Here is a 23,653-nt window from a genome sequence, read left to right as displayed (position 1 = left end):
TGAACACAAACAGTGTGCATCTTAGGAAGGGAAGTTGCTAACTGTGTGAGAACCAAGACAACAGTTAGAACACACGTCACAACATTTCCTGAGGGACTGCCACACAGTACACTCACAGCACCAAATTTACTGGTCAGGAACTGTAGTAGATTTGTGGGGCACAAACAGTACCGTTTTGTGTAGATGCTGTACAGGTCCTCGTAAGGCCAATGAACTAGTCCATAAGACATACAAAGATGTTTTTACAATGTCCTTTCTTTCTGCTCAGAACTCCTACCCAAGGTGCCACATGCAGTGTGTGGTGACAGGACAAACCCAGAGCTTACTGGGAAGTCACTGGGTAGGTCTCGGCTATGATTACAGACACGAGTCGGACACTATATTATTCTTTAATCTCTTCCAGTGCCAAAAAGACATGGGCTTGCAAGATACAGAATTTCAAAGATCTCTTCTTTATTGGCTACCATTTCTGTTCTATCTATCCTTTCCATAGTAGTCATGATACATTTCATTTAGAAATGTGAACACTAGTTTGATTTTACCTTGCAACTCATGGGAACTTGAATTTTCAGCCACCATAAAACAACACATAGGCATACAAGTTACTTTTTTAAAAATTAGAACAAACTTTTGTGGGTGCAAAATGTTACATGTAAGACTGTAAACTCCTTTCAAATAAATTTTCACCAAACTGAAGATTGAAATTTTTCTTTATCATGCATTTAGTGATTTTAAAGCTGTCTATAGCTAATTATAGACACTGCTTAAAAGTTTTTATTCCTAATCTATTGATTTAAAAATTTTCATTTGGTGTTCCTCTCCAAACAGTAGTCTAATACAAAACTAGGCCACACAGAAAGCACTAACAGCCTTACTAAATGTTCCTAGAGATTTAAGTAGCTATTAAATACCAGAGGATAAAGACTTCATGTCCTAGATTCTAACAGAAGGCTACATGAATAAGCTAACTATATGTAATAGTGGTAAGAGACTGCAACTACCTGAATAAGGACAATTTTAGATGTAATAATATAAAAAGAAACTTTAGAGCCCTCAGATGGCCCCATCCTGACCAATGAATCGTTAGTTTTTCATGTTCACAGTTCAGATAAGCTTAAAAATGGAAACAAAGAGGCTTAGACATGGAGTTACCACAGAAAGTTTTTAAAACTTTAACTCTTTATTTTGCACTACCCCTGCCCCCAACAAAGATTAAGCATAGGAAAAATACTCCAGTGAAAAACGTGTCACTGATCATCTGTAGGATCAAAACAGGGCACAGGAACTATTGTCAAGTCTGCTTTCCGTGTAACTCCAGCACCATCATCTTCTCCTAACTTTCCATTTTTAGGACATCCTTGGGAACAGAATGCCCCTTATCTGAACTTCTTCAGATCATGTTGAAAATCTTTCAGACAAACTTAAAATGTGAGTTTTTATATGAATAACTGACTTCTTTAAAAGACAGGGAAGCGCCATTCATATTTATCCATTCAGAAAGATGTAAAACGTGTGATAAATCACAGATAAGGTATTTCTCCAACACACATAGAGCAGCAGAGATTTTTATTAAAGTACTAAACTGCATGCTGGACAGCTATCCTTCATACTGTATATGACCAGACAAACAAAAATAGGTTTAGAGAAGATTGTAATTAAAAGTATGCCAAGAGTTTTCTTTAGAACTCTCCACATGAGAACTTATTTAGGTTGTGCATATATATACAAACAAGATATATTCTTTAAAAAAATACATTATTTTGTATGATGCATGTTGTAGTGGGGGGGCACACATGTAAAGGTTAGAAGCTAACTGGAGAGCTGGCTCTCTCCTCCTACCTTTGTGTGGGCTGTGAGGATCAAACTCAGGTTGCCAGGCTTGTGTGTCAAGTGCTCCACCCACTGAACCAAACAGCCAGCCCAAAAGGTATTCGGCTCTTTGAAACTTTAAAGTGTACTAAGCAAAATTTACAAATTTTGGCAAAAATGACAGCCAATATTGTATTAATTCATTATGCACAGAGACCTTACAAATTTGCTGAAATGCTGACTAAATAGCAAATCACTTTACTATACCTCATCAGAAAATGTTACCTCTCACAAAACTGGCTAATAATAAGAGAGAAAACAAGATCATTTACATGACTATGTCTCCAAACCAGCTCCTTCCTGTTCCTAGGATGGAAAGATCCATCTGGATATACATCGTGGCCAGCTTTTTTTCTTTCTTTTTTAAAACAGGGTCTCACTCATTATGTGGCTCACTGGCTGTCCTGAACTCACTACGTAGACCAAGCTGACCTGCCTGCCTCTGCCTCCCAAGTACTGGATTTAAAGGCATGCACTGCCCAACCCAGCTACATCATGGACACTTTCCACATGTTCATCATGAGTTCATATTCCAAACTAGGTAAACTGAGCCTTCAAATGAGGAAGAGGCTAAAGTTAAATTATATCTTTCCTCATGACAGCATATTCTGAAAACACTGCATACCCTCAGGTTACATTTTTAAGTTCCATGCTTCAAATCCAGGTATGTGCTGAGTACTGAAGCAGCAGCAGAGACTACAGTTACTATGTGATATCAGAAACACAAAGTAAAACCAAAGCTGTCAGAGTCTGAGCAGTAATGAGGTTGGCTATCCCATCTTTCTCATGAACAGCGCTTCTCTGTAGGAAAAGCTCGTCTCTTCATTATGCCTACTCACATGAAAAACTGGGAACCATTGGTATGTTTCCCTCGATTTGCCATTGACAAAAGGAACGCTCTGTCATGTTTGAGAATAAAGTTTTCATCTGTTTGAAGAAAACACAAATTTGTTAGTCTCCAATTATAAGAAGCTTTTAAAGTAATGCTCAAGTACTAAATTGAAAGCAAAGGATGAAACTCCTCTTCTGGTCAGTAAGATATTTGGCAATATGTAGAAAAAAAATTAACTAATTGAATAACAAAAAACACAAAAAAGGCCGAAAAGATACTAATTAAAGCCTTGAGGGAAAGAGCAGGTATTTAACACTTTGTACAAACAGCCTTAGAACAGTCACTTCCAGCAGCAGCACGCTTTGCTAAATGACACATAAGCTACTGACTCAGGGAAATCTAGCCAAATAATTTTTAGAAAAAATCTCTACAGTAAAATATATTTTCTTCAAGTTTCCAATTAGCCTGATACATGATACATAGAGGTTTGAATAAGTCTGATCTTGAATGTTTAACGTTTGTATGGGAAATTTATTATTCCACTGAAGTCAAGCTGGTCTATGAGGAAAAAAATTACATATATATAAATGTTTTAGGAAAACGTCAAATTAAATTAAGTATCAGTAGGATCACAAAATTACCCAAGAAGAATATTGTATAATAACATTTAAAAATATTTTAAGATACAAAAGCATCTGCCACAGAGAATAGCCATATTAAAGCGACCCGCAACATTAAGTGTAAGTTGCTACAAGCCATTACAACCAGCTAGAAAGGGGGAAAATCGTCGTCACCATCACTTAGAGATGGCTTTAATTCAATAGAAGTATCTTTAAAACTAGACAACCATATCATCCTAAATGTGCCTGATCTCCTCTAACATCAGAAGCTAAGCAGGATCAGGCCTGGTAAATATTTGGAAGGGAGAAATAGCTTTAAAACCAAATTTCCTTCTATATTCATACAAATAAATCTTTCTTTAGAACAAACGGAAACATCAGAACTAAAAAAAAAAAAAAAAAAAAAAGATGACCTTGGGGACAGGCTTCTGAAAAATTGTAGTGATCCAGTTTCCCCAAAGGAGATATAAAAGACCAACACACTCTGAAGCTGTGATGGCATTCGAGCCCAGCAATGCTGGAGCCCACTGTAAATTCCTGCAACTGACTTTTCTAAGGCTTTTTGGGGAAGTGTAATAGTTAGACTTAATGAAATGTTACTACTGTAGGAATAAAATACAACCGTATAGTTCTAGTACACAAAAGAAAATATACAAACCTTTGAGAAAGGAAAAAAATACCAATTTTTATTCAAAGAAATTGCTTGGCTTAAGGGAACAAAAACCACAACTAGCTTCTTTTTTTCCCTGATCAGAACTAAGAACCCATTGTAAAGAAACAAAGGCACAGATGCATGTATGAAATCACATAGATTCTTTTCCAAGTCTTCAAACAATACAGAAATCCAGGCACAACCTGACCAGACTGTCCATGGATTTATTAGGAGGGCACAAGGGAGCAGAGTGGAGTTTGTGTTACTGAGCTTCGTTCTCTTACCTTTTCATTTTGCAAAAGACCACATTCTCTATAAACAAAAGAATATGTTGACAGTTTTAGGCAGGAAGATAGGAGTTTTCATGTATATAGTTGCCTAACCTCCATGCTGAAAGTCATGTTTAACCTTAAAGTTAGCCTTAATTAATCTTGTCAATTAAAAGTTATATATTACAATATAATTTATCCCCAAACTCATGCAAATAAAGTATTTTCATGCAGCATTAGTTTCATGCAAACGTGAACTACAAGTAAAACTCTTCGAATTAAAGTATGCGACATACTTGCTTTATATCAGAACTGAAACAAAAACAAAAGAACACAAAATATCAGGCCTTACCTTTAAAGTATCCACCATAAATTGATTCTCCACCTTTTCCATTACCTAAAAACAATGAACAATAAATGCTTTAAATATTTAGCACATGCTAATGATTTTATTTTTAACATTTATCTTGTGTGTGTGTGTGTGTGTGTGTGTGTGTGTGTGTGTGTGTGTGTAGCATGCACAACAGTGTAAATGTGGAGGTCAGAGGACAACTTGCAGGAGGGTTCTCTCCTTCCACTATGTGAGTTCCAGGAATTGAACCCAGGTCTTTAGGCTTGGTCACAAGTGCCTTTACCACCTACTAAGTACCTTGCTGGCTCCATTTGCTTTGGATTTAAGACAGTATCACTACTATAGGTCAGGATGACATTTAACTCAAAATCCCTGGCCTCTGCCCACCAAGGGTTGAGATTACAGTTGTGTGCCATCACCACCACCTCTATGTTACTGCAGTACTTGGGAATGAAACCAGGGCCCAGGACAAACCAAGCAAATGTTCGAACATTCAGGTACATTTTCCGTCCAATATATTTTTGATGGCTTCAGTATGCTGAAGGAACTCTTAACCCTTTTTAACTGCTAAAAAAAAAAAAAAAAAAAAAACCTAAACACCCAAAAAACTACATGATTCTAGGAACATTCAATTAATCAGAAAAATGACCCCTATAATAGATTTGTTTCAAGTAATAGTCACACCAAGAATAAATGTAATTGGATAGTACTGTGGTGTTCACTGGAAGGCAATCTATCTGATAATTATGTTACTAAAATAAATTACATGAACAAGATAAAATATCAGTCTTTACTTTTTCATAAATTCTAGATATGTAACATCTGTTCATCCAGCAAGGATGCACGCACTGAGGATACAATGTTCTCATCATTCTGTGACATGATATTTACAGTTAAAGCAACAATGAGATTCTTTTAAAACTGATGGATGGATTTATTAGGAATGTAACTTTTAGCTCTACCTTCACTGAAGTCCCCACCCTGAATCATAAAGTTTTTAACCACACGGTGGAATGTAGAACCTTTATAACATAACTTCTTCCCAGTTGTTTTCCCAAGGCCTTTCTCCCCTGGGGGAAAAAAAAAAGAAGTTTAGCTACAAACCCATCATTCCACAGGAATAACCAACCAACTAATCTGGGGTCAAATCCCTCCCATGTGCTGATACTATGAGCGATGTAAGGCACAGATGACACAATGTATGTAGCATATATAATGCACAAATCACAATAAATAGTGCAAAGCAGTGTATGTTCTAAACTGATCCAGAAACAATTCTATGTGCTACAGGAAATAAGAATTGGAGACCATTACTTCACTAAAGAATGAAATTAAGAAAATCCTTTCAAACATAGGTTTTAAAAATTAAATTTGCTATTTTTAATGTTTAACACTGTTTTATTCTTCTTGGCTAGGGTGTATGCAATGATAATGAAAAGCAATTTAAAAATGTCTTATTTGACAAACTAATATATAAAGATTGCATTATATGAAGTTGATCCTTATCATTTTAAAGATGTTTTTTCCTCCTATCCTCTTACAAAATGTTTCCTGCATTTCATATTTCATATCACATTCAAGTTTAGTTGTATAACTCAGACCACTGTATATTTCTGAAGGGTCTCCTGCCTTAAAGAAGATATAGCTGCAAGTAGTCAGGCATTCTCATTGGAGACAGGTTAAAAACTACTCACCTGAGCACAGGCACAGGAAGTTTTTGCATGTTTTTGGACATATGTCTGAGAAGAGCTGAAACATAATTCGACCAACTGAAACAAAATATGAGGGGGAAAAAACAGTGAGCAAGTTGATAATAAATATTTCATATAAGAGAACTAGGAGGAACCTAATAATAGTAAGCTTTTTTCCTTTCATTTTTAAAAACAATACTGGATATCAACCCCAAACAACTCATGGCTCTCCCACAAAAACTGTAGGATCTGAAGTGTTTTGGGTCTTTTTTATACATTAGATCCCCTTAATACAGAATTAATGACCTTTTAAGATAATGTTTGATTTCGCTAGGCCCAGAACGTCTTATGTATGCACAGCAAATACTCTATAGATACTCCCAACTCCAAGTGTTCTTAATTAGCAGTTGTGTGACCTGTTAGGCCCTGTCAGAGATAAACACATCTCAAGAGTCTTTTCTGATTAGCAGTTAGAAGAAAAGCTCTCCCATGCTCTCTTTTGAACTTTCTTTTTTTTTTTTAAAAAGATTTTATCTATTCATTTTATATATGACGAGTACACTGTCACTGTCTTCAGACACAAAGAGTGCATCAGATCTCGTTACAGATGGTTATGAGCCACCATGTGGTTGCTGGGAATTGAACTCATGACCTCTGGAAGGGCAGTCAGTGCTCTTAACCACTGAGCCATCTCTCCAGCCCTCTTTTGAACTTTCTTTCCTGAGATAACTGTTGAAGCCAATCACCTAAACTCAATGCTCATGTTCTACTCCCTGAGAACCAGGAAAGAACAATTTGCTCTGAAGAATCAATGCTACTACAACAGCAACGAGAAGGAACAAGTCTGCAAACGATCTCAATACACCCTGGAAAACAATTCTCAAATTTTGGTTTCAAGATTATTTTGAACTGTTTAAAATTACTAAGCCTTTGTTTAAGGCTTACACTTGTTAACTAGCATATAAAAATCAAAACTCAAGGCATTCCTTTAAGGCACAATACCCAAGCACACATTCCATTAGCGCTCACGTCAGTGAAGTGAGAGCTTCCTGAGGGCAAATTCTATTTTAGTATTATCATAAATCAGTTTGACTGTATAAACCTGCTTAAAGAATCTCAGTAAAACTGTTTATTACATTTCCTTTTGTGTGTGTGTGTGTGTGTGTGTGTGTGTGTGTGTGTGTGTGTGTGTGTCAGCGGGGGGAGAGGGGTACCTATGTATTACAGAATGTGTATTGAAGTCAAAGGACTACTTGCCAGAATGAGTTTTCTCCTTCCACTGTGTGCGTTTCAGGGATCATCAAACTCAGAGAGTCAGGGTCAGCAGCAAGTACCTTCTCCCACTGCCATCTCACTGGCCCCCAAGAAATGAAGTTTCAGTTTCCAATTCTCTCCTAACTCCATTTCCTCCCTCATTCTACAAAATCCTTTCCCATATAGACATTTTACTTAAAAGAGAGGATAAGGGCCTGGCTTGGAGGCTCATGCCTTTAATAAGCTTTAACACCAGCACTCAGGAGGCAGAGGCAGACTGATCTCAGTGCATTTGATTCCAGCCTGGTTACACAGCAAGTCCAGGACAGCCAAGACTGTTACACAGAGAAACCCTATCTCGAAAAACCAAAACCAAAAGGGGAGGTGGGGTATAAATCAAAATTATTGTAGAGCAAGTATAAGCCATGTTTTGAACAGACACAAACCAAGCTCTACTATTAAGAGTTTAATATACTTCTGGCTGTCCTAGTGTGTCCTTGGCTGCACTACAGATACTTGTCATGAATAGGAGTGGAATCATTACTGCCCATCATGGAAGGAAACTTCCCTATGTTAACACTCTTAAGACTTATCTCTAACCAAATCAATTTTTAAAACAATTTCAAAGCTATAGCTGTTTTTTTTTTTTTTTTTTTTTTTTGAAGAAAAGGATGAGGAAAGAAAATAAAAAGAAGTCTTTTAGGTAATAATATATGTCAGACTATTTCAAGAATACCTATAACATCAGAAACATGGAAATACTAGTAGGATAAAAATATCTGCATCAATCTTTATAAACCCCTGAAGTGGCTGAGGTGGGCTTCAAAGTCACAATCATAAGCAAATCAGAACACACTTAGATCTTTGGAATCATTGTACAATATTTGCCTGAAGGATAGAAAGAACAAAACAGCTGGGTGCCGTGGCCTTTAATCCCAGCACTCAGGAGGTAGAGGTAGGTGAGTATCTGTAAGTTCCAGAGCAGCCTGGTCTACAGCATTCTGCCTGCATATGTGACTGCAGGCCAGAAGAAGGCACCAGATCTCATTACAGATGGTTGTGAGCCACCATGTGGTTGCTGGGAATTGAACTCATGACCTCTGGAAGAGCAGTCAGTGCTCTTAACCGCTGAGCCATCTCTCCAGCCCGCAGTCTGGTCTACATAGTGACTTCCAAGAAAGAGTCAGGGCTACACAGAGAAACCCTGACTCAAAAACAAAATCAAACAAACAAACAAACAAACAAACAAACAAAAAAGACAAAAACAAGGCCAGGCATAATCCCCTCCCCTTTAATTCCAGCACCAAAAACTCTAAAAGGCAAAGACAGGTAGATCTTGGTGAGTTACAAAGCTAGTTCGGTCTACACAAGAGTTCCAGGACAACCAGGGCTATGTAGAGACCCTGTCTCAGAAGGGGGAAAAAGGGAGGGGGGAGGGGAGAGAAAGAAAAGAATAAAAACCTGGGGCTTTCTTAGAACACAGTAACCTAGGCTTGCTTGTTTTTGTTGTTGTTGTTGTTTTTGTTTGTTTGTTTTTTTGTTTTTCAAGGCAGAGTTTCTTTGTGTATCCCTAGCTGTACTAGAACTCACTCTGTAGACCAGGCTGGCCTTGAAGCTACAGAGACCCACCAGCCTTTGCCTCCTAAGTGCTGGGATTAAAGGCTGGCAGGCTTCAACCTAGGCTTAAAACCACAATACCTCTGTAATTCTAAAGCAAGTGGTTCCCAGCCCCCTAATCTCACAGTGCTTTTAAACAATGGTTCTCAACCTTCCTAATGCTTTGATTCTTTAATACAGTTCCTTATGTTGTTGTGACCCCCCCAACCATAAAATTGCTACTTCATAACTGTTATTTTGCTACTGTTATGACTTGTAACATAAATATCTATCATGTAATATAAATATTCTCCAATGGTCCTAGGTGACTCAGTGAAAGGGTCACTAAAGGGTTGAGACACACAAGTTGAGAAGCACTACTTTAAAATGAAAGCTGGTTGAAGTTTCTACCTTATAAGTTATTGACTTTAAGTTACTTACTTCTTCTTCTTCTTTTTTTTTTTTTTTTTTTTGTTTTTTTTTTTTGAGCTGGGGACCGAACCCAGGGCCTTGCGCTTCCTAGGTAAGCGCCCTACCACTGAGCTAAATCCCCAGCCCCAAGTTACTTACTTCTTACTAGCACAATAAACTTCAAAGTGTGAGGTCAAATGATGTAGACCTAACTTCAGTAATAAAGTTGTTTTTTTTTTTTAAATACATCTTATCACAAATACTTTACCTTCTAACTTGAAGCAGAAAAGTTTCTAATGTTTATTACTCTCAAGAGGCAAGATTTAGTGCAAAGGCTCTGTCTTCTCTAAGTAACATTAAGATTGAGGGATAGACAAAAATTAAAACTGGTATAACTTTAATTTGGTGCAAGGTTGAAACACAGCCATATCCAGCTAGAGATATGGCTAAGCAGTTAAGAGTATCGGCTGCTCTTACAGAAGACTCAGGTTCAGTTTCTAGCACCCACATGACACGGCTCACAGTATTTCCAGTTCTAAGGGATCTTACGCCCTCTTCTGGCCTCCATAGGCATGACATACACATGTGGTACACAAACATACACACAAGCAAAACACCCATACACATACATTACAAATAAAAAACAAAGGAAATTGCCAGAAAATTTTTCCTAAAATATCCTAGAGCAGTGGTGGGTTGTGGATTATGATCCCTTTAGGGGCTGTATATCAGATATCTTGCAGCAGGACCTATAAATTACAGTTATGAAGTAGCAATTGGTACAATGTTATGGTTGGGGGTCACCATAACATAAGGAACTGTATTAAAGGGTTTCCTCGTTAGGAAGGTTGAGAAAGACTAGAGCAAGGGAGAGGGCTCAACGGGCAAAACACTTAGACCACAAATATGAAGAACTAATTTTGAATCCCCCAAATCCATGTAAAATGCCAGATACAAACTGGGGAGAGGGGAACACATGGCAACTACCCTGACTATGTGATGAAATTCCAAACCAATGATGTCTCAAGGTTGTTCTAACCTCCACATACACACTATGTATGTGTAGAGCTACACATGAGTTCTCCTGCCATGTTGGACTGAGTGAGCACACACAGGAACACATAACCTAGGATAAACAGATTAACAAATCAGGTGTGCCTACTGCACTACAGACCATATTAAGCCATGCTCTACCACTGAAATAGATGTCTAGTCTTCCATTTTGAATGAAATATGAACAAACTTCATCAGAAAAGAACTATCATAATTTCTGCCTATAAATAAGTATAACTTAAGAATTAGTTCACTACACAGCAAATCCCATACGGAAATTGATCTTTACATGAACATGAAAATGTTAACCAAAATTAACCTCGTTAATGAGAGGTAGGCTGTTTTCAGGCACAAGCTTTGTCATGAAACATACCAATAGGAAAACAAAAGCAAAAAACCAAGGACAGGTAAGGAGGGAGGGTTTGGGCATGCAGCTCCAGTCGTAGCTAGCTTGTTAGCATGGCCTGGATTTGATTACCGGTATCAAAAGTAAAGATTAAAAAAAAAAGAATTAAGAACTAAACTTTATCTTCTCAAAATTTCTATAAACACACACACAAACCCCCAAAACAATAAAAAGTTCTTCATTAGCCTTCAGGACTAGCCCATCAGTCCCTGCCCTCTATACTTTTTGAGCTGTGGTCTCCATTAGGTTGCTCAGACTGGCCTTGAACTGGACCTTAAACCTACAATCTTCTAGACCAGGCTAAATTCTTAAGAAACTAAAAGTGGGGCTGTTGAGATGTCTCAGCAAGTCAGAGTGCTTGCTGTCAAACCTGATAGTCTGCGACTGACCTCCAGGCTCCACACAAAGAGAACCTACTCTCCTACTTATCTTCTGATCACCACATGCATATAATCGTACACATTAAACAAACAAAAAATCTTTTTCAAATCACTGCTAGGGACAAGAGTGAATGAAAGTGCTACCCAATGGATTTATACTCAAGTACCACCAGCTTCCCTAGCTGACTGTGTTATAACAAACAATCGTCTGCCTAATTAAATTGTGCTCAGTTATTAATACATCTCACTAAATCCATGATACAAAGCCATACTTTGTTCTCAAAGTTATATTGTTTAGTAACTCTCTTCAACACAAAAAGCTTCTACTTCATATTTAATCCATGAGCAGTAAGAGTGGACATCACACAAGTTTAGTAATAAGGCTGAGATGCAAGGGACATTTTTCCTGTTCTTCTAGTACAAATTTGACCCGACGCATCTATCCTGAGTATGAGTCTAAAGTCTGAAGGGTAAATATGAAGGTAAGTAAATACTATTGTCTTTAGAACCACAGAAAGACCAATGTCTTGACGAAGGTCACAGGCAGCACATGTGTCTGGCATTACCCCTTAACTTCTTGATAAAAATTTCAAACGTGTTAGTTACACTGTAGAACATGTTACACTGTAGAAAACAGACATTTTAATTAGCATTTTGTGAATCTTAAACAGAAACATAAAACATCCCTTTTAATCATACCCTCATTTTTATCCATCTTGAAAAACTACCAAGGATTTATGATTTTTCTCTTGGGTCCACAACAAAACAGAAAATAAAAAACCTAAAGTAAGAAAATCCTTTAAAGAAATCATCCTGGGGTTGGGATTGAAGGTCAGCTGGTAGACTAGCATGCACAAGACCAGAGTAGGAGCAACTGCTGTGAGCTTTGATTCTTGTCCTTTCAGGTGTGCCAGTGCTAGGGCTGTACTGTAGGACTACAACGACGACCTCACAACTGGCAGGATATTCCCAGATTCAGATTAGACACTAAGTACTTCAAAGTAAAGAGTCATGATGTAAGTGCCCTTGTACAGAGTCAGAAAAAAATGATATATATTAAGAGAACACATTGGCCTTGAGAAATTTAAGGCTAGCCTGGGAAAGTGAGACCTGACCCCACAACAAAATGAAAAGGCAATTCCAAACACAGAAATAATTATGTTTAATGTAGCTAAACATAAAAGACAGAAGTAGTCAAAAGAAAAAACAAAATCATTTATTATCTAAAAGTAATTTATTTTAAAATTTGATTTAAGGCAGACCTGGTGGTGCACACCTTTGGTCTTGGTGCTCAAATGGCAGAAGATCTCTTTGAATTCAAGGCCAGCCTAGTCTACATACTGAGTTGCTAGACAGCCAGAATTAAAAAAGGGGGTGGGGTGGGGGGGTAGTTGGGTAGGATAAAAAGTATCCCTATCCAAAAAGATCCAGATCTTTCATTTTTGAGTGTCACATGATGCCACAAGTGAAAAAAATTCTACCTGATACAGTAGCAGTCACACCATCACCACCACCACCACCCACTCACACAGAAAACCAGTATGAAATTACCCTCATGTCCTATGTACATCTTCCAAAACATCTTGTTTTATATATGCAAATATTTTCAAATTTTAAAGTAAAATATGAACTCTGAATTCTTTTTCATTTTGAGCATTATGGATCAAAACTGTCTAATCAGTCCTCAGAAATCAGAACATTTCTAAATTCAAGAGTTACAATCTTAAGAGAAAAACTAGATATTTTGAGCTTGAAGAAAATGAACATCAAAATTTATGGGATACATTTAAGCTTCATATATATATATATATATATATATATATAAAATTAAGCCTTTATATTAGAAAAGGAATCATGGGGCTGGAGACCTGGCTTAGTGGTCAAGAGCACTAGCTGCTCTTCCAGAGATCCTGAGTTAAATTCCCATGGTGGCTCACAACCATCTGTAATGGGATCCAATGCCCTGTTCTAATGGTGTGCATGAAGAGAGCTATAGTGTACTTACATACATAAAATTTTCAAAAATTAAAAAATCAAAAAGAAAAGGAATCAAGTCAGCAACAATTAAAGCGTCTACTTTAAGAAATTAGAAAAGAGGGCTGGGGATTTAGCTCAGCGGTAGAGGGCTTACCTAGGAAGCGCAAGGCCCTGGGTTCAGTCCCCAGCTCCGAAAAAAAAAGAACAAAAAAAAAAAAAAAAAAAAAAAAAGAAATTAGAAAAGAGGGGCTGCAGAGATGGTTCAGTGGTTAGAGTAAGTTAGAGTGGTTAGGGGACCTGAACTAATTCCAGCACTCACATGGTAGCTCACAACCATCTGTAACTTCTGTCCTAGGAGACCCCACTCTTTTACACATATATTCAAGCAAAACACTAATGTACCTAAAATTTAAATAAAAAAATTTTAAAAAAGAAACTAAAAAAGAAAAAATAAAACCAAAGCAATCATTAGAAGATTAAAAAATCTGAAGTTGATAAAAGTTGAGGACAGAAAGTCTATGACACTAAAATCTGGTTCTTAAAAAAATGGTAGATTAACAGTAGATTAAGAGAATAAAAAACGGGTCTGGAGAGATGGCTTAGCGGTTAAGAGCACTGACTGCTTTTCCAGAGGTCCTGAGTTCAATTCCCAGCAACCACATGGTGGCTCACAACCATCTGAAATGGGATCTGGTGCCCTCTTCTGGTGTGTCTGAAGACAGCTACAGTGTACTCATATACATTAAATAAATCTTAAAAAAGAGAGAGAGAAAATAAAAGACAACAGGCACACACTGTCCGAATTGTCCAAGAACAGAGGAATTATGAGTGCTTGTGAGGAAAGCTCCAAGAAAACAGAGTCCTGTGACCTCAGTTTCTTCAAAAACATGTACTTGTTCTTGGAAGGTGCTTTCCTGACTCTCCCAGGTGTAGTGGGTAGGAGTTTACTTCCACTTATTCATTACAACTGGCTCTATCCATATGCCTCTCTGAAAAAAAAAAAATGTTTTTGCCACATTAGGCTTGAGTTTAAATTGTCTGATGCTCTGAATAAATGCAGACTTTAGACCACTTTATTTTTAGTCCCTGCTCTCCCAGATTCATGCCACCATTAAAGCAGTAAACTACATATTTTCAATCAGGAGTGAAAGATCAGCTATCACTACATACTATGAAAAAAACTCCTAGCACATAAGTCTGTCAAATTAAATACACCAGTTTCTTAAAAGCCACAAACCACCAAAAATAAAAATTATTTCCAATAGGAACAATTTTACTGGATTCATACAGGAAAAAAAACTGTTCAACTTCTGAATTATAAAACTAATTCAAAAGAAAATCTGTTTTGCATTTGAACTGATGGTAACTGAAAATACATACCATGTTACACTCAATTCTTATCAGTTCATCTTGATTTCTGCATCATTCTGCTTATCAAAATAAATCTAAATCAGATACTTTTATCTGTGACAGTGAGAACTGAACTGGAGCCTTCAATGCCAGGCAAGCACTCTCCCACTGAACTATATTCCTGGCTGATTAGTAAATATAAGCGGGGCAGTGGTGGCGCCCACCTTACTCCCAGCACTCAGATCTCTTTGAGTTCAAGGCCAGCCTGGTCTACACAGAAAAACTCTGTCTTAAAAAACAAAACAAAAAGTTAAAAATAGAAGATGCCTGAAAAAAATAGACATTAAGTAAAGATGCCATGTTAAATACTTTCTTTTCAAGACTTACATCTATCTGTGTTGCTGCGAATCAAAGCCAGGTCCTTGGTCACTTTAGGAAAATACTTCCCAGCTATTGTCCTATTACTTTCTGAGTATGCTCTCACATTAGGTTTGCAAAAATCCACGAAACATCTCCAAAGTTAAGTTTTGTAAACGCCGAATAAACTGCAGCTCCAGTTCGGGTCCAAATGTTAAATGGGAAAAACAAAATGTTTAAGATCACTCCAATCCTTTGTTCAGAGCTGCCACCGTCCTCCTCTAGCGTGGGGCAAGACTTTTCCCTAATCCCTTCTCTCTACTCCATCCAGACCGGGATCTTCGATTTCCCCCAAAAAACACACGTACCGATTTGGAACCCAAGTCAACTGTTGGCTGCCGCCACCAACCACAGTTCCCACACGCATCAACTCAAACGTCATCCCCTCAGGACGGCCTTTTCTCACTGCCTGACTAACACCGCACTACTGGAGGGAATGCGTGTTTACCCCTTTACTTCCGGTCTCCTTCCCGCAGAACATAAACAGAAAAAGGCAGCCCTGTTTTAGCTACTGCTGCCCCTTCCAGGACTCAGGACGAGCTCTCCCGCGGATCTGCAACATAAGATGGGGCGCACCCAGCACACACCTCCCGTCGGTTTGCAACTCCGCACCCGCATCTATGTTCACCCTCGACACGCGCGTCTTTGCATGTGTGAGCACCGTACGTGTGCAGCTACGTCTCTGTACACAGAGGAATCGGGACGCCCCGGGATTAATGAATGGCTGCACTCGGACTACCCAACACCAAACATTGCGGACCAGCGGCGCTGCAGTCCCCGGGGCCGCAGACCATGCACGAGTCCTCCTGTCCCCCAAGCCACGTCTCCGCGAGCCAGGACACTCTAGGGAAGGCTCCCGAGAGAGAGTGGAGGGCAGTTGGCCCGCTCGTGAACGCGGTGGCTCGGCAGCTCCGGCCCGCAGAGCCCGCCCCTCCCCTGCACCCCTCCCCCCAGGCTCCGGCCCGGGCCCCGCAGCGTTCACGTCCGCCCTCGCTCCGGCCCCAGCGGGCTCGCCCCACTCACCCGGCTCCCGGTTGATCTCGATGTCGAAGTGGCACTGCGGCCGGTCCTGGGCGCCCATCGCGAGCGCAGCAACGGGACGGCGGCGGGAGCTGCGGAGAGACAGGAGGGCGCTGAGGGCGGGCGGGTGGCCAGGGCGGGGCCCGGGCCACCTGACAGGGGCGCGGCCCACAGGAGGGCACCCGCCCGCCCCAGCCGCGGCCACCCGCGCTCCCGTCGAGCTCCTCACCTGGCCGTACAGCTCCGGAGAACGCCCTGCCGGCGCCGCCGGAGCCTAACGTCACCAACGGAACACCACCTCCTCCCCGTTAGGGCCAGCCGCGGAGCGCCACGCCAGGGCACGCGAGACTGGACACAAGTATCGCGAGAGTTCATCTGTTTAGTGGGCGGCTCCGGTGCGGCAGCGGGCGCGAGGGCCCTCGTGCCCCGCCCCTCGGAATCAGCCGTCCAATCCCGAGTGCGCAGACGTGTGCGAGCTGTCAACCACGGCTCGCGTAGCATCGCGATATTTGAGGTTGCGTGGCCAGTGGGTGGACGCAAGGCAAAGCCGAGGTTTCCGGCCGACGTGGCCGGTGTCCTGTTCCGTCTCACGGTAGATATGGTCACGCTGTTTGTCTCGACTTAAAAGAATCGAAAATCAGATGGATCCAGATGGACTTCACTTGCCCACCACGGTGAGACGAGACTGGCCGCCAGCTGGAGGCCAGTCTGGGTCACGGAGACTTTCTCAGAAATATAACGACATAGAAATCAAAGCAACTACAAAAACCCTGAAGCAAAACACAAACCATGGCGTTGCACACTTGCACTCCAGCGCTTGGTGGGCAAAGGCAGGAGACTCAGAAGTTCAAGGTCAGCCTGAGCTACCTGAGGCCTGTCTAAAGAAAGCAAACCAGTTGGCTGGAGCAATGGTCCAGCTGTTAAGAGGCTGCTCCTGCAGAGGATCTGGCTTTAAAGCCCAACACAAGGGCCTCATGGTGGCTTACAACCATCTCCAGTTCCAGGGTTTCTATCGTATTCCTCTGACCTCCGTGGACACCAAGCATAAACATGGTGCACAGACGTACATGCAGGCAAAACACTCAGAGTAAAAATCTTAAAAAAGAAGTCTGTGAGCTATAACACACACCCTTTATTTAACCCCATCGCTCAAGAGGCAGAGGGAAGTGGATCTCTTGAGTTTTGTCAGTCTGGTCTACATAGTGCCTCCCTGGCCAGTCAGAGCTATGTAAACCTTGTCTCAAAACAAAACAAACAAACCAACAACAAAAGTACACGACAAAGAGTGTGTTACTGTAGAAAATTATAATCCCAATCAGTGTTGAGGTGGGATCTGTTGCTATGTATTGTAATGCTACATACTATACCCAGAGGTCTAGACCAAGAGTGACTTAGCATGTTTACAAACTTTTGTTGTGCAAACCTTGTTAATTGGTTAAATAAAATTACAGCCAGTTATTAGGGGGATTACAGGGAGGTGGGTTTTGAGTTACTTGGTTGGAGGTGAGAAGGAGAAGAGTAAGTCAAGAAGAGAGAACAAGTGGAGGAGGAACAAGAGGAGAGAGGACGCCCCCATGAGGGGAGATGGAGGATGAGCACACAGCGAGGAAAAACAGTATTTATCTGGGGTACACCACTGGGGAGGTAGCCAGGCCAGCAGTTAGAAGAGTAGGAGTTACCCTCCAATAATCGTCAAAGCCAAATAAAATAACCATTGTCTGAGTCCCATTTATGTATAAACTAGTCAGGGATAGGCTTAAATTGGTTCTACATGTTGTCTTTATGTTTAGAGAGATGGCTCAGCTGTTGAATGCTTACTGAAGTTGGGTATAGTGGCACACACCTTTAATCACAGCACCCAGCACTTAGTAGGCAAAGACAGGTAGATCTTGGTGAATCAGAGGCCAACCTGGTCTACATAGAGAGTACCAGGAAAGGCGATATAGGGGGACCCTATAGTGAGAATTTTGGTTTCTTTAAAAACCCAGTTATAATTGTGAGAATGTCTTTATTTAATCCCAGGCATGGAAGAAGTGGCTACTTCACAGCCGATGATTATGATTTGCCTAGTGCACAGGCAGGGGCGTGCTTTTGCCAGCCGTAGACAGTTTACATTCAGGATTCTGGGGACTCTTCCAAGGGTATGAATGCCAGAGTCCCAAGAGGACCAGGGACGTTCTGGGAATGCTGCTGCTCCTGGAGTTTTGCCAAGTGTTCGTGAGCAAAGAGATGAGAAGAAATTGGGAGATAATCCTAATCATAAAGATTGGACTTGCCTCAAGTAACTCAACATCCTTAGTCAGCAGGAAGTAGTCTAAAGAGGTCTATGTCTCCTTTCCCCTTTCCTTCCTACCTAGCGTTGGGAAGTTCGAAGAGATCAGGGTGGAATAAGGGTTGGAAGGGAAATAGAGGTATAAAAACCCAAAAATGTAGCTCAAAAAAATAGCACCAACATAAAACTGCCTTTAAAATAAAAGTGCTTACTATTCTTTTCTTCCCCCCCTTCGGAGCTGGGGACCGAACTCAGGGCCTTGCGCTTGCCAAACGCTCTACCACTGAGCTAAATCCCCAACCCCTTTTATTTTTAAAAATTTTTTACCAATGGGGGAAAAAAAAGTTACTTCCTAGAGCTGAAAATTGTAGAAGTTATATGTTTGTTTTTTAAAAACTAGTTTTATTTTGGGGGATAAATGCATTGTTTCTACATGTATATATACATACGTATATATCCCTAAGCACAATCTGCTCAGTCTATTCATATGACCAGTTGGCCTGTTCTTCCTTGGGGTAGACGATTTCTCTCACTCTCAGTACTCCTTAGTTGCCAGTAGTTCTTTGTATAGAGTTGAGGACTCCAGTTTGGCATTTCTGTTGTCCATGTTAAGCAGTCAAGTTGGTGAGACTTATGGTGTAGTTTCTGACATTACAAGGAGACAAAAATCTCACAGCAAACTCCGATTCTCTGACTCTTACGATCTTTTTGTCTCCTCTATAGGAAACACACCTTGAGCTTAGGTGTGGGAGTTGTTTCCTCAGTGAGGGGTAAGAACTACACTTAGCAGGACTAGCCCTGGCAAAGTGTCTTATTCTGGTGGTCAGTTGATCCGGCTTTTTGTTGTTGTTTCCTTCAGTCTTGTGCTTCTGCACTCAGAATTCCCCAGAGGCTGGGGATGTACCTCAGTGGTACAGACATGCTCTGGGTTCCATCTGCAACAGCAGAAAACGGAGGGAGACAAGAAGGGGAGGGAGATGGAAGAGACAGACAAGGGAAGGGGAGAGAAATGGATGTGTAGACTTCACATTCCTGAAAACTTTGTCTGTGTTCATCTGGGAATTTGAGTTTCTCCTTCTATGTTTAAATCCAGTCTTCATGTCTCAGGTGTGGTGGGACTCTTGGAGCCCCGCCTAGGCTTAAACAAATGCCCCTTTATTTTAAACCCATAAGTTGCTTGTATGACCACATACAATTATCAGTGCCACCCTGCTTGTATAAAACTGTCAAGTTTGCATCATATCATCTTTACCAATCTAAAGCCATCTTAGAGCGCAGTTCAGTGGTATGAAGCACTCACCTTGTGGCTGTAGCCATCACCAACTCGGAAAGTTTGTTATCTGGAAGAACACAGCTCCCTCAGTCTTTATACCCACTCTGCACATCCACACTTCTACTTCCTGTGTGTAGAATCACTGTGGCGGTCTACTCTGGCTGCCAACTCGACTGCATCTGGAACCTAAGTCTAAGCTCTGGCACTCCTGTAAACTTTCCTGGATTACTGGAAAGCTGAAGACTAACTCTAAACTGAGCCGCACTTACAAAAGGGCATAGAAGGAAACTTGGAGTTTTGCTCGCCATACTCTACCAGCTCATTCATCTGGTCACTGAGTCATTACTGTCTTGGTTGGTATTCGATCCAACTTATCTGGGATTCCTACACAGACTGAAGACCAGCAGCTCTCCGGGAATCCCCCAGGCCTCAGGGCAAGATTGGGATCGCCGAGACATCCAGCCTCAAGGCCTGAACAACTAACAGATCCTCAATCTTTTCAACAAAGAAAATAAGCCAGCGTCTTCCAAGGGCCCTGCTTCAGTTGCAGCCCCCAGGTTCCTGCCCTGACTTCCCTGCATGATGGACTGTAATTAGGACATTTAAGCCAACACAGATCTATCCTCCACAAGCTGCTTTCATCATGGTGCTGTATCACAGCAATAGAAAGTGGACAGACACTTACGGAGTCTGTCCTTTATGCTGGCTGGTTTCACAGTATGAAAGCAAAGTATCTTTAAATCGCATCCATGTTGTCTATCAAGCTTTCAAGCAGGAAGGAAACGAGAGTAATGGGGGCGAAGGTGACCAGATACATTATCTATACGTGTGAAAATGCCATTAAACCGATCACGTGTATGCTAACAAAAACACTTTTCCTTTTTCTGGGGCTCCTGTGGCCCAGGTTGACCTTGACGTCCTGCCTCCACCTCCCGTCGCTGTACCCTTTGCTTGTGCCTCAAGCAGGGGTGCTTGCTTCAACCTCTCTCCCTGACAAGGTTTCAACAGTTTATAACCTAGCAGAAGAGGTGACAGAAAGGAGAAAACAGGGCTGTGTGAACATGGCATCAGTGGATGTGGGACACTGGGGAGAGGCGTGCATCATTTATTATTACACAGTATTAGATAATGAAGCAGTATTGTTGACAATGACACTGCCGTCACACATGCCTCAGGTCCTCACAGTTTTACTGTGGGATCTGTTTTATCACTAAAATATTTACAGTAAGAATATGGTAGAGTTGGTAGCAAGTTTCATCACAGTCTAAAATGAATGGCACCTTTCGCCATGTTCTAAGCAGCGCTCTATTTCACAGGAGATGGGTTCCATGCAGTCACTGCTCATCACAGCCCTCTGGAAGACTATTCCACTGCCTTTGTAAGACTGCTTGTGTTGGCGTCTGCGATGGTGGCCAAATAAATGAGATTTCTATGTAACACATGCTGATACCTATGGGTGAAAAACAAAAGTCAGACGCTTGGTTTTCTTCACCAGGCAGGCTAAACCTACCCACTGAACTGGAATGGCTTTCCCACTGACCGAATGACGCAGTCGTCAACCAAATGGTCTTACTATACAGCCCCAACTGTCTTCAAACTCAAGAGATCCATCTGTCTCTGCCTCCCCAAGTATACCACCACACCCGGCTTTACCAACCTCGTTTAACTTAGAATCTTGGCCATTTCCACTCCCACATCTACCCTCTAGATCAAGCAACTATCCCTTTTTTGCCTAGACTACAACAGCGTTCTCCTCATCCCCATGATCTATACTACAGCCCCACTGTATTCTACAGACTGGAGTGATCACTGCAATTTAAATCAGGATCCTGCATTTAACTGCTCTATAGCCCTTAAAAGATGCCATCTCATTCCTACAAGGCCTTTATAATGGGGTCTCCAGTCACTGCTGTGTCCTCATCTCCTGTGGCTTTCCCTTCGCCGAGATCTGAACATGGGGCCTCCTTGGTATGCCCAAGGATATCCAGCGCCTTTGTCCTGCCCTACTTATTTCTGGGGTTCAGGCTTCTCTCAATGTTACCTTGTGAAGAACACACTGCACCCCATCTTCTACTTACCCACCTGATTTCTGCAGTGCTGGAAACTGCACCCAGGACTTCCTGTACATGACAGGTATGCCCTGACTTTATTCCATTTAAAGCACATGTCTATTATATTTTTCCCCTCTGGTCTAGAGTCTAGAGTGTCAGCTCCACAGAGAGTGGGAATCTCTGGTGCTTCTTAGTCACCATGCATTGGCTCCTCATCTGCAGTTACCACTGCTCGGTGTGGTGGTGTATCTTAGTCCCTCACATAGGAGGCAGAGGCAGAGGCAGGGAAGGTCACAGCCAGCCTGGTCTACAAAGCAAGTCCAGGATAGCCAGAGCTACACGGGGAAACCTTTGTGTGTGTTGGGGGGAATAAAGGAGACCCTTGTATGACCAAGGAGAGCACATGACATTTGCTGGCCATTCAGGAAGAGTCATCAGACTTGAGAAGTAGGACCTTCACAATGTGAGAAGACAGAATAGATTTGTAGGACCTCTGAATCTTTGCACAAGAGTCAGTATACCAAAGAGAATGTGCTTCAGGTGTTTTCTAATCACGGGAAAGTGTTTACTGTTAAATGTAAAAACGCAAACCTTGAATGCTGGAGTCAAACAAACACCTCAAAATGGCAATTCTACCATTCCATTAAGTGCTTAAAGAAGGGTTGTGGGTGAGTTTTAAAGAGGTAAAAAAGATAAGGAATTTTTAAAGCATTTAAGTAACAATAAAGTATTTCATATAAGAAATGGGGCCTAGTTCTTGGACCAAATTTGGAAAAAGGTCTCAGATTCTGTTTCTTCCCATTCTGGTATCCAGTAAGAGAGCACATTAATTCTATCCTGAATTGAACTCTGGTTTAACATAGAAATCCCTTTGTTGATCGTGTGTATCTCCCACAGACCGATTTCTAGTTACCCAAATGGCCTGGCTTGCTTTTGGGGGATGGACGTGAAATCCACGAATAAAGAGACCATGGCTCTTATGGAGCCTATCTGTAGGATGCTTTCCTGTCACCAGATGACAGTGCTTTCTAGGAAACCCTGACTAACTCAAGGGTCTACCATAAACTGTAAATATGGTTTTGAGTAGTAAGTAAATAACCTTTAGAGGGCGAAGTAGTCATGCTACGTAATCTTAGCTGGCCATTCTCCGGCCGCAGCCTGCCCAGTGCTAGGATTAAAGGGATGCAGCACTACTCAATCCAAGTAGCCTCTTCCGCACCTCCCCAGGGCTGCCGCACGTCCCCAGTGGCACTTACTGGACGCACTCGTTCGCTCGACCCTTGTTCTGATACTCCACGATACAGCGGATCAGCTGGTCATTCTCCTCCAGGAGCTGAAAGATGGGCGAGGGGGAAGCGCAGGGAGCTCTCAGGTGAAGGTCCGGGGCAGGCGCCAAGTTGACCCTGCTCCCATTCCTTCCTCGGCCCACAGACTGTCCCCACCACGGCCCGGCCCCTGCAGGAAGCTCCTGCACCAGGTCTCCGGCTCGCGGTCGCTCACCCGCTGGATAGTCTCCTGGTTGACCTTGGCCTTGCCGCGTAACCAGTCAGGAGCGAAGATGACGGACATGCTGTAAAGAAGCTCGGAATCCCGAGCTGGGAGACCCCACGTCGCGCGCTGCTGACGCAAGCCTGCGCCTCTCGGTGTGGAGGGGTTAGAGCCTTGACGCTGATTGGATGAGCCACATAGTGGGGCGGGGCATCGCCTGTGATTGGACACGCAAGCACTCTCTGGCTTGCTCTTGCGTAATCTATGACGCTTATCTGGGGGCAGGACTTTGCTGATGATTGATGGCCAAGGGCTGAAAGGTTTCTTGTACAGCCTGGTTCCCGGGTCCCTAACTCTTCTAGTTGCAGTACAGTGGGAACTGAGGAGCTCCTTACAGTCAGATCAAACCGGAATGCACTG

General features: G+C 41.7%; 2 protein-coding genes across 13 annotated transcripts in view; both read right to left on the bottom strand.

Moving 5' to 3' along the window:
* Nktr (natural killer cell triggering receptor) overlaps positions 1-16,511 on the bottom strand; it is a 36,569-nt gene extending 20,058 nt beyond the window's left edge. For 4 of the 10 annotated variants that reach the window (XM_032911208.1, XM_032911209.1, XM_032911210.1 and 1 more), the window contains exons 1-6: positions 16,379-16,479; positions 16,153-16,241; positions 6,289-6,363; positions 5,557-5,664; positions 4,595-4,639; positions 2,709-2,796 (exon numbers count right to left, since the gene is read on the bottom strand). In XM_032911208.1, coding sequence (XP_032767099.1) covers positions 2,709-2,796; positions 4,595-4,639; positions 5,557-5,664; positions 6,289-6,363; positions 16,153-16,210 — 374 coding nt within the window. In that variant the 5' untranslated portion in view covers positions 16,211-16,241; positions 16,379-16,479. The other 6 variants (XM_032911215.1, XR_004388863.1, XR_004388862.1 and 3 more) reach the window with 6 other exon arrangements.
* Positions 16,512-18,800: 2,289 nt separating this feature from the next.
* On the bottom strand, positions 18,801-23,398 carry Ss18l2 (SS18 like 2). 3 transcript variants are annotated; one of them, XR_004388861.1, is made up of 4 exons: positions 23,246-23,398; positions 23,002-23,078; positions 20,865-21,144; positions 18,801-19,356 (listed from the first exon to the last, which is right to left on the bottom strand). XR_004388861.1 is itself a non-coding variant. In XM_032911206.1 (3 exons), exons 1-3 carry the CDS (start codon positions 23,312-23,314, stop codon positions 21,057-21,059), a joined length of 234 nt encoding a protein of 77 aa, XP_032767097.1. In that variant the 5' UTR covers positions 23,315-23,398; the 3' UTR covers positions 18,803-21,056. The 3 variants fall into 3 exon arrangements, 1 of the variants encoding a protein (XP_032767097.1); XR_004388860.1 differs by having other exon boundaries at positions 18,803-19,356; positions 19,722-21,144; XM_032911206.1 differs by having other exon boundaries at positions 18,803-21,144.
* Positions 23,399-23,653: the final 255 nt, after the last annotated feature.

Source organism: Rattus rattus, chromosome 8, assembly GCF_011064425.1.
Source record: "Rattus rattus isolate New Zealand chromosome 8, Rrattus_CSIRO_v1, whole genome shotgun sequence".
In the NCBI taxonomy this organism is placed as follows: domain Eukaryota; kingdom Metazoa; phylum Chordata; class Mammalia; order Rodentia; family Muridae; genus Rattus; species Rattus rattus.
The sequence above is the reverse complement of the archived record's forward strand: the minus strand, read 5'-3'. Positions and strand labels throughout refer to the sequence as shown.

What these genes read in the sequence shown, in the direction of transcription:
- Ss18l2 (XM_032911206.1), bottom strand. Translation starts at nt 23,314, where the DNA reads ATGTCCGTCATCTTCGCTCCTGACTGGTTACGCGGCAAGGCCAAGGTC. An exon ending in ACCAGGAGACTATCCAGCGG is followed by an intron (nt 23,079 to 23,245) that starts GTGAGCGACCGC and finishes CCCATCTTTCAG; the next exon opens with CTCCTGGAGGAGAATGACCA. An exon ending in CGAGCGAACGAGTGCGTCCA is followed by an intron (nt 21,145 to 23,001) that starts GTAAGTGCCACT and finishes TTTCACCCATAG; the next exon opens with GTATCAGCATGTGTTACATA.